Genomic DNA, 10,068 nt, shown 5'->3' with positions numbered 1-10,068 from the left:
TGGTGGTCAGAAGGTGCTTTATTGAAGGGTGAGGGCTCTGGCATCCGGCATCAGCTACAACCTGGGGACAGAAGGGGCGGCTGAGGGGGGACGAGCAGAGCAGGGTCCCCACGCTTTCGCCCACTCGACACCCTTCTCCGGTTTGGACCCTTTCACTTCCCCCTGGGGACCCTCCTGCCCCAGCTCGGGTTCTGGTGCATCTGGTGGGCTGACCCTCAGCCACTGGCCACAGGGGCTGGGTCTGAGATGGGCCGAGACCCAGTGGACGCCGTGGAGAAGGGGGCACCCGTCACTCACTGGATCTCCCGGAACGCCCGCTTCTCCACAAGCTTCACTTTGTACTTGCGCTTGAACCTGGAAGAGGAAAAAGTCAGTGACGAAGAGCCCAGCCAGCGCCTGTGGCTGCGACACCTCCCCCGCGGCGCCCAGCCCTCACTTGGCTCTCTCCCGAGGCTCGATCATGTTCCTCTTCTGGAAGCTCTTGAACCGGTCTCGGAGGATGTTGCCCTCAGGCTGCAGGACACAGAGAAGGAGGCCTCAGAGGGAGCCTGGAAGAAACCCGAGGGCCGGCGACCTCTCTGCCGACCTCTCCCCCAGGGCTCCAGTGCAGGCTCAGGCCCAGAGTCTCCCGGTCAGCAGAGACGCCCAGCTCGCCGCAGGCACCAGGGGCTCAGCCGGCCCTGAGCTCACGGGGTGACAGGTGACAACCTCGGCTGCCTCTGAGCCGGGCTGGGAGGAACCACAGGAAGGAGGCCAGAGCAATGGAAAAGGGTGTGCAGGCCGAGGGAGCAGGGAGGCAAAGGCCAGGGGCAGGAGAAGGGGGCACGGTCGGCCCCCCTACAGGCCAGCCCACTCAGGGCCTATGGCCAGGTGAGGACCTGGGCTTCCTCCCAGGGCACTGGGAGCCATGGGAGGTTCTGAGTGGGGGAGGGACAAGGTCCACTCTGCGCTTTAGGCTGACCCCTCTGGGACTGGAGAGGGCGAGGGCAGGAGACAAGGACTGTGATGGGGGAAGGACCCTCTGAGGGTCACAGGTCCGAACCGACGTGCACCCGACCCCTCACCCCAGGGAACCGCAGTCTCAGGGCCCTGTGCCCTCAGCCCCCAGGCCTTGGCCCAACCAGCCTAGCCCGGGGCAGCCATGGTGTCGCCCACAGCCCCTGGGGGCACGGGGAGCAAGGATGGGTGTCATCACTGGGCACGGGCCCCCCCCACAGCACCTCCCCACCCTGACGGGCAAGTACCTTCAGGGTCCGCAGCGAGTCAGACAACTCCGAGCTGAGCTGCACATCAATGTCGGGGGCCTGGTACCTGGGGATGGGGACAGGGCGTTCAGGGGCTGGACCAGGCGCAGAGTGCAAACCCCTGCCTAGGGATGAGTGGGCTGGGCAGGGGGCCGTGGAGACCGTGGGGAAAGGCACAGCCTTCCAGGGGGCAGGCTGAGCACCAGCAGGAAGGCACCTGGACCCTCCCAGCCTCCCCAAGGGCCTCCAGACCAGGCCTCACTTGAGCCGCCCCAGCCTGCGGGGCTTGTCGGCCTCCGCCAGCCGCTTTGCCCGCCGTTGCTCCCGCCGCCGCGCCAGCTCCGCCAGCCGCTGCGCCACCTGGACCTTGATCCCCCGCAGCCTGAAGAGCTCCTGATGCCGCAGCCGGGCGGCCCGCACTGAGGCCTGCTGGGCTCGCTGCAGGGACAGCTGGAGTCAGCCCGCCCCCCCCCCCGACATCCTTCCCGGCCACCGAGCCCAGGTCACACCAGGCCAGCGCTCCAGTTTCTCCACAGCAGTGGTCTCCCGGAACCACCGTCCTCCTCGATCTGTTTGTCAGTGGCCCATGAATCCCAGCCACAGACCCCCCATGAGCAGTGGGACCCAGCCTGCCCCTGCCGTTTCCCCCAAACCCAGAGCCACGCCTGAGGGCGCTGGGAGACCGTCGCAGCTGGCAGAGCAGCTGCGGGGACCGGGAAGGCAGACTGTGAGCAGGACAGAGAGGACAGGACAGAGAGCAGGCTGAAGGCAGGAGGAACCAGGCTGTAGGAGCAGGGGACGCAGACCCAAGCCTGCACTGCTCACCAGCATCCGGGCGGCCTTTTCCCGCCGCCGCTGCTGCTCCGTCTTCTTCTCCACGGCAGTCAGGAGGGCAGGCATGGCCGAGGCCTGGGCATCTCCATCTGTGTCATCTCTGGCCACCTCAGGGCCCCCGTCCTGGCCCTCGCCCGGCTCCCCCTCCCCGTCAGACTCCTCCAGCAGCCCCTGGCACATCTCCTTGAACGTAGACTCCTGGGCGACAGGGAGGGTGTCAGGGAGGGTGGAAGCTGGGGAAGGAGGGGAGGGCGGGCAGGTGTGGGCTCACCTGAGTGGCCACCTGCTCGGCAGGGGGCAGGGCCAGCTGCCGCTCCAGCTTCTCTGCTTCCCTTTGCCGCTGCAGCTCGACCTCATGGGCTTCCCAGAGCAGGGTCTGGGGAACAGGGTTGGGGTTCAAACTGAGCCCCCAGAGGCTTCTCCTGGGGTTCCAGACCTGGCCCCCCACAGTGGCCAAAGGGGGCTCCCTAACACTTAACCTCCCCGCTGCTTTGCTGGCTCCCTTCAAGGGCAGTTCATCTACACACAACGCTCAGAAACGGCAAGTCCACAGGCAGGAGGAGCGTGGTGGCTGCCTGAGACGGAAGACGGGACTGGGGGATGGCCAATGGGCCTCAGGTTTCTCTCTGGGGTGGTAAGAATATTCTAGAATTGTGGCGATGGCTACTCAGCTCAGTGAACACACTGGAAATCACTGAGCTGTGCCTGTAAGTGAGCAGATCACATGAATCACACCTCTGCAAGGCAGTCACGTGACTAAACACGCCGTCTCTGCTCCGTTGTCCCAGCACCTACACTGTGCATGTCAGTGTGTCTGATGGCAGCCACACAGCCCCCTTGTGTGGCCATGCCCACCCTCCCACCGCTGGGTGCCAGCGTCTGCCTCTGTGCACACATTAATATCGGGTGAGGACGCCCAGCTCCACTCTGGTCGGCCGAGAGCGCCGCTAATCTGAAGGACACAGAACGGCGTTCACGCATGCCCCACAGCTTCTCCGTGACCCGGGTTTCTCCCTGGGACACGCTCCCCACTAGGCAGGGTATGCCCCCACCATTCACGGCACCCCTACTCCTCAACCGTCTGTGACGCAAACACAGGGGCGCTCACTGCTGGCCTGCCCTGGCTGCGCAGTCTGTGTGCTCCCACTTCACTGAGGCCTCCGGAACAGCCATCCCATGAACTTCCCGAGGGGCACCAGGGACTCACTTACCTCTGGGCCTCTGCGAGAGCTGGCCCCCTGCCTGAAGTTCCCATCCCCTCTCCCCACAGCCAGCTCCCCCTCAGGCTCAGTGGCTGCCCCCTCCTCCAGGAAGCCCTCCTGATCTCAGAGGCTAGATTGGACAACCCTTGGGGTTCCCCAGCCCTGCCCACTCTGGGCTGTCACTGGGAACAGCTGTCACCCCCACTGGACTGTGAGCCCCAGGAGGGCAGGCCCGGGACTACCTCGGTCACTGCTGGGCCCTCGGCTCCCACTGGGCACAGGGAAATGCCAGGCAGGGAAATGCCAGCCCCACGGCTAGGCACTGACTTTGGGGAGGGCTGTATACCTGGTGGTCCTCAAAGGTTGGGTTGTAGGAGGCTCCGGCAGGCGTCACCTCCACAGCAGGCACCCGGGACGGCTTGGTGTAGAGACGCGGTGGCCGCTGGAGGACAAAAACCAAAGCCGACTGAGGACAGGGGCCCAGGACTCTCGTTCTCATGGACCCCAGAGCTGGGACTCCAGCCCAGCAGCTGCGACTCTGCGCGGCCCACGGCCTCCCAGCTAGGCGGGAGAACCAGGGACGGCCGGTGGCCAGGAGTGGCATTCCCCAGGACCCACGAGCCCCCTGCTTCTCCGTGACCTGCCTAGGGGCCCTGCCCATCTTCGCTGAGACAAGTCCCTGCAGCCCCGCCACCGACAGGGTGGGGGAGGCTGGTGTGAGCACTGGGTCCAGCACAGCTGGCTTCAGTCACTGCCGTCAGCGAGCCTGTCAGGGCAGGCGGGGCCTCCCCACCTCCAGGGGCCTCCCTCCACCCCCGGGGGACCTCGTGAGAAACACAGAATCTGAGCTGGCCGGGACCTGCCACCTTCCACAAGACCCCGGTGAGAGAAGCGCTTGCTCAGGGCTGAGCGGCACCCTCGGCAGCCCCTCCGCTCACGGACTGCCCTTGTCCATGCCTGGCGGGCCTCCACCGGGGTTGAGCAGAAAGAGGGTCACCTTGGATGCCCCAGCCCTGGACCCCCTTCCCCCACAACCCCACCTCCTCAAAACAGCCTGCCAATGGGTACCTACTGCTCCCCTACACAAACCACCCCTGGAATAAACCCGGAGACCGGAGGTGCGCCGCCTCAGCCTCCTCCCCACTGGCCCGAGTTCTCTCAGCCGCAAGGGCTTCCCTGGCCTTCCCACGCCCTCCCTCCGAGGCCCCAACTCGCCACACGTGTCACAGGATGCACGGGCTCTGAGACCCAGGCTCCAGGGCCCCAGCTCCAGGCAGGCACAACTGCTCCCAGCCCCTCCCCTGAGCCTGACCACCCAGGACACCCCCGCCCCACAATGCGGTCTCACCTTCACGCCCTTCTTCTTGGTCTGCTCCAGGAAAAACGTGTCCTGGCCAGCCAGCGGCCGCTCTAGAGGGTCTGTGGAGGCAGCAGGAGGGTGGCTGCTAGGGGCTTTGCCATGTGGGGAACCCTGGGGCCTCGAGGGGCTCCCTGCGACCCTGCCCCTTCGCACAAAGACAGCACTGCAGCCGGGCCAGGGAGGAACTGATTCTCAGACCCTGAGGGGCCTCAAAAGCCAAGGCAACAAAAGCAGTGGTCAGGCTCCAGAAGGCAGGAGACCGCGGCTGAGGGGCAGGAGCTGGCCCCCAGGAAAGCACACTTGGGAAAGGGAAGCACGAACGGGCAAAGAGCCACTTCGAGGTGCCCGACCCTGCTGCCATGGTGGTGATGACACCCGCAGGACACGCCCTCAGACACAATGTCCCCACCCCCAGGTGAAGGCAGGGCACTCACTATCCTTGGCCCAGAGATCGTAGAAGGGCTGCTCCACTGCATCCTGCGGCCTGGGCTTGGCTCTGGCCACGGGAGGGCTGAGGAGCCTCGCCTGCGCCCTGCGCACGTCTCGGGGAAGCTCGCCCTGCTTCACTAGCCTCTCCCATAACTGTTCCTTGCGCTTGAGCTTCTTGGCATTGGGGGCCTGGTGGGCAAGGATGCTGGGGCGGGAGAAGCCACAGAGTGAGGTGGGAGCAGCAAAGGCCTCCTCCAGCTGGGCCCCCCACCCCTCCCCGGGCAGCTCCCCCCTCAAAAGGCAAGCTTCCTCCTAGTTCCACCCACTCCCACTCTGTCCAGCCACTTTCAAGAGCGTGTCCCCAGGTCTGTCTCCAGCCCAGGCCTCTCCGCACATAACAATGACCCCTGGGGCCCTTGCTCTGGATGTCTCCCAGGCACCACACAATACCGATCTCCTACCTGGGGGATCTCCCACCGTCCACATCAGCCCCTTCAGGGAAGGGACTGCCTGACCCTCCTCCTGACAGTGGCTCCAGCCGGCCCCTCCTCTCCCAGCCCCACGGCCCTTGGGGAGATCCAGGCCACACCCCCACCTGCTTCAGCTACAGCACCTGGCTCCTGCCTTGATCCCTCGGATCCGTGCTCCCAAGCCTGAGTCTGACCCCGTCGCTGCCCTCCAAGTGATACTCACCTCTCTCCCTCTCCCTCCCCAACAATTCCTTTTGGGCCAGGGAGTGGGGCTGCCACAGAGAAGGCAGGAGGCCCAGCTCCAGTGGGAAAGGAGGGCCTGAGGGCGGTGGGACACTCACTCTTTAGGGGCTGGCACCTTGGACGTGTTCTCTAAAACGAGGTCGACCCGGAGGGGTTTCTTCAGAAGCAGTGGCCTCTTCTGGTCTCTGGTTCTCTTTTTGTTCAGCTCTGGAGGTGGGAGAGAGGAGAGGAGTCAAGGCGTCAGGCCTCCTCAAGTCCCATGACTGGCTCCCCACACACCCCACCCCGGTTCCATGGGGGTGCCAGGCTGACTCCAGGCCCCCACCTGAGGAAGGAGGCCCCAAGGGCACGGCTCAAGGTGTGTCCCCCCACCACACCCCCTTCCGGGGCCAACTGGGCACTGTGGGAGTCAGACCACAGCCCTGCACATGGGAGGCTTCCTGGCACAGCAGGGAAATGGCCGCAGAACTGGTAACGCCAATGAGGAGGAGAGCAGGTGGTGGCCAGGTGACGCTGAGGCCCAGGAAGCTGGACCCAGTGTGACCGTTTATCAGCACAGGAGGGTTTTCTGCCTTTTACTTCTAAAATCTGATAGTAACCCTGGCTGGTGTGGCTCAGCGGGTTGGGCATCGTCCTGCAAACCAAAAGGTCGCGGGTCTGACTCCCAGTCATGCCGCATGCCTGGGTTGCAGGTTTGGTCCCCCTTGGGGTATGTCCGAGAGGCAACCAATCGATGTTTCCCTCTCACATCGATCGCTTCTCTCCCTCTGTTTCTCCCTCCCTATACCATCTTTAGAATCTGTAAAAAAAAAAAAATTGTAATAAAATAAAAATAAAACCTAACGGTAAAAAGCAAGACCTCTAGAAAAAAACATACTGGGACAAAATCCATAGCCTCCCCTTTACCGTGGGACCTGGTAAAAACGACTGTGCTCCCTGTGCTTCCGGAGCCCGAATGTTACCACCTGACGCACAGGGACGCACGGGCACAGAGCAACAAGGAGCCCCTGTGAAAGCACATGATCACTATTGTCTTTCTGCATTTTTTTTCTTTCTACTTTATTGTTGTTCAAGTACTCCACCTTCTTTCTAACTTAAAGCCAAATCTGTAAACTGCCCCTCCTCCGTGCCCCAAGAAAACTCCCTACTCGCCAAAGCAGCATTCACTACCTCTTCCGGAGTTCACTTGGTGGGCCCTGACCTACCCTTTCCGTCCACAGCCCAGATGCATGCGCTTCAGTCAAAGCTGCCCTCCTCACCAGGCTTTTCTCACCTGCTCGCCGCAGGCCTCCTTTCCCGGGAGCAGGCCCTCACTCTGGTCAGGGCAGGCCCCTTGACTGACCTCGAACATGGCCACTACGGGGGTCCCGCTGTTAAAGCGGCTTGCCGTTTGCCCATTAAAACCGTCAGCTTTCCTGAGGAAGCAGCCCCTGTAGCTCGTTGTCCATGCCCCGAGGAAGCAGACTGCCTGTCAGCGTTTCCAGGAACAGGAGGTGCAGCCTAACAACCCCTAACTCACTTCTCCCCTTGTTCCAGCACTTCCCGACCCTGCATTCTGGCAAAGTATGCCTAGCAGGTTAAGGCAGGTTTCTCACCCACTCATTAAAGTGGATCCTCTATTTCTTAGTAAAGCACATGTTAACTAAAACTGATCTGACTCATTACAGAGCGTCCTCGACTTGCGTTTGAGCAAATGAGCAAGCCCCACTGTTGTATGTCATCTACTCATCACAGCAGAGAGACCCCTGCCAGCTCTTCTGCGCACTGAGATCTCAGATACGACAAAAGGAGAATCGGACTTCTTTAAGTCAGTCTCTAGCCTGCTTCCTGTTCATTCCAGGTCCTCTTGTTCATAGTGAAGCCCCTTTTTGGAAGGTGTTTGCCATCAAGCCACGTCATCAGCTCAGATACTCTCAGAGGCTGTCGTGGGCTAGACAACAACCAGTCACTGCCTTGCAACACACAAACCCCTTCCTTACCTCTCTCCTTGGAGCCAGTGTCCACGAAGAAGAGTTTTTCATCCGGGGCCTCTGACACCAAGCCACTGGGAGACGGAAATACAGAACATCAGTCACAGACGTTGAGGAGGCAGCAAGACACTGCGAAAGGAGTAGGTTTAACTTCGCGGACAGGGCCCAGCTCTCCACTTTTACTCAGTCAAGCATCCTCTGGCTGGCATGGGGCCCCTTCAGGCTAAGATTTCTCCTGTCATTTTACAGAACTTAAGACTTAAAACTCACTATGCTGGGGGGCTGCACGGGGCATACAAACGCTAGGAAATTACAGCACTTGCTTACCTAATTTCTAATGTAACTAGGAATCCTCTATCTGGTAACACTACCAAGTCCCTCAGCCACCGACCCGGGATCCCCAGCCCTTGCTCTCGGCTTCCCCGGGGACAGCCGGGACAGGTGATCCCAGCACCCAGGAAGCCCGCGCACGCTCGCCCTCACGCCGGACCACACAGAACGCGGCCCAGCTGCCAGAAGTCCCGCCCCACGCACCCACTCGTGCGTTCCTGCAGCCGCACGTCCTCTAGGAACTGATCGACTTCAAGCCCCAGCGGCTCCTGGGCGAGCCGCCGCCAACCTCGCTTCCTATTTCTGGGGCCTCGCCGCCTCCTCCTTAACGCTGGGTCCACCGAAGTGGGCCTCAGCCCCAAGAAACCGGAATCGGCCTCGCTTTTCGAGCGAAGCTGACCGCTCCCGCCACTGCTTCCTGCCGCCATCTTGTTAAAGGAAGAAGCCAGGCGCCGGCAGCGGATATCCGGTTTAGGGCGTGTACGCGCGCGCGCGCAGAAAGCCCTTTCACGCCCCACACCCACATCGGTAGCCACCATCTTGGTAAAGTGGCCGGAGCGGCAGAGGCGCAGGGAGGCAGCCATCTTGAGGAAGGGTGCACGGCTTCTCCCTCCTCTGCAGACTCTTGTCCGCTGTGCGTGTTAGGTTCCTACATCTCACCCTAGCCAAACATCTTTCCCGGCCGCCCAGGGATATTTCTAAGTCTGAGCATTATTTTTTAATCTAATTTTCTTAGAAAAGAAAAATCGGAGCCATCAGTGGCCTATTCGGAACAAGATACGTCGCAGTCTGAGAACGTTTAGCCGGGCTATATATCAATCCTGGAATCCTGGGAATCAAAGAGCGTTCGGAATGTCGAGGTTGGAAGCAAAGAAGTTTATATGGGAGGAATGTTAGAAACAGACACTATTAGAATCCTAGAAGCACACACTCAAAATCCTTAATCTTGGGCCAACTTCTTAGTTCTGCCTCAGTTTCCTCCTCTGTAAAATGGGTATGATAATAGTACCTCTGCCTCAGATTATTCCGAAGATTAAACAAGACAATATACATTTATACAAAGCGCTTAAGACTGCCTGGCATCTAAATGTTAGCTCTTGTTACCGTCTCGCCCCCTGAACTTCATCCTAGAATCAACTAAATCTTAACTGTTTACAAATAAGGAAGGAAGCTCAGAGGTCCTCGGGCCCGGGCAACCATCCAAGGGATCCAGGACCTCATCAAGGCTCCTCCAGACTCAAAAAGGAAAAAGGCACCGAGAGGGAGGGAGCGGGGGAGTCGCACAGCCCAACTCGGCGGAGTCCTGGTGCAGAGCGCTAGGAAGGCGGCAGGTCCTAGTTTGTGGCTCCGAGCGCCCACCACCTTGGGCGCTAGATTCCGTCGCCCGCCCGCCCGGCTGCCGAGTGCCCGCCAGAGGGCGCCGGGAGCCGCTAAAGCGGGCGCGCGTGGGCGGGCACTGCGCCGGGCCACAGTGTCCCGGGGCGCCGTGGGTGTGGTCCTGGGTGTGTGTGGCTGCATAGCGAATCCTCTGGGCGGGAGCGCGCGCGCACACGTGGTGGTCCTGCGGGCAGCACCCTGTCCTCCCCGCCTGGAGCCCGTGGGTCCAGGAGTGACGTGTCAGGAGTTGTGGATCCCGGTTGATGGGTGGACGCTGGCGGACAGGGCGGGGGCAGGTTGTGCCCAAGCTCGCGCACACATACAACCCCACGCCCCAGGGCTCGGTTCCCAGGCCCCATGGTAGGCGGTGGGAGGGAGGGTTGTCCCGGAGGGAGGGCCCCAGTGTAACTTTTCTTCGGAAAATATGTCGTTCTGGCCCCCAGCCCAGGCTGAGTCAATAGGCTCCGCAGCACTGAGTCATGGCCTCCACCCCAGCCCAGAAAGCTTGGAAGGGAGCCCCCCTCAAGCCCTACCCGGGGCTCTCCGTCCCTGGGGTCGAGAGCAGAGCGATCCCCCCACAGCCTGACCCAAGACAGCCTGACTCCCACG

General features: G+C 61.6%; 1 protein-coding gene and 1 non-coding gene across 3 annotated transcripts; both read right to left on the bottom strand.

The window, feature by feature from the left end:
- NOP53 (NOP53 ribosome biogenesis factor) lies at positions 1-8,534 on the bottom strand. Of its 2 annotated transcripts, XM_028529841.2 has the most exons (13): positions 8,287-8,534; positions 7,762-7,826; positions 5,881-5,989; positions 5,075-5,274; positions 4,629-4,699; positions 3,627-3,722; positions 2,350-2,454; positions 2,070-2,276; positions 1,507-1,682; positions 1,245-1,311; positions 437-513; positions 298-354; positions 1-61 (listed from the first exon to the last, which is right to left on the bottom strand). In XM_028529841.2, the coding sequence occupies exons 1-13, from the start codon at positions 8,508-8,510 to the stop codon at positions 55-57; spliced, it is 1,461 nt and encodes a 486-aa protein (XP_028385642.1). In that variant the 5' UTR covers positions 8,511-8,534; the 3' UTR covers positions 1-54. The 2 variants fall into 2 exon arrangements, with proteins under 2 accessions (XP_028385642.1, XP_028385643.1); XM_028529842.2 differs by lacking the exon at positions 1-61 and having other exon boundaries at positions 294-354.
- LOC114511742 lies at positions 1,093-1,201 on the bottom strand. Its single transcript, XR_003685716.1, has one exon. It is a non-coding gene; the product is annotated as a small nucleolar RNA SNORD23 (small nucleolar RNA).
- Positions 8,535-10,068: the final 1,534 nt, after the last annotated feature.

Source organism: Phyllostomus discolor, chromosome 12 (assembly GCF_004126475.2).
Source record: "Phyllostomus discolor isolate MPI-MPIP mPhyDis1 chromosome 12, mPhyDis1.pri.v3, whole genome shotgun sequence".
NCBI classification, from domain to species: domain Eukaryota; kingdom Metazoa; phylum Chordata; class Mammalia; order Chiroptera; family Phyllostomidae; genus Phyllostomus; species Phyllostomus discolor.
Note: the sequence above shows the minus strand (reverse complement) of the source record. Positions and strands in the feature narration are given on the sequence as shown.

Excerpts from the sequence above, each read along its gene's own strand:
- NOP53 (XM_028529841.2), bottom strand. The coding sequence starts at position 8,510 with ATGGCGGCAGGAAGCAGTGGCGGGAGCGGTCAGCTTCGCTCGAAAAGC. Across the intron at positions 3,723-4,628 it reads CCAAGAAGAAGGGCGTGAAG|CGGCCACCGCGTCTCTACAC; the intron begins GTGAGACCGCAT and ends TTTGTCCTCCAG. Across the intron at positions 514-1,244 it reads ACTCGCTGCGGACCCTGAAG|CCTGAGGGCAACATCCTCCG; the intron begins GTACTTGCCCGT and ends TGTGTCCTGCAG.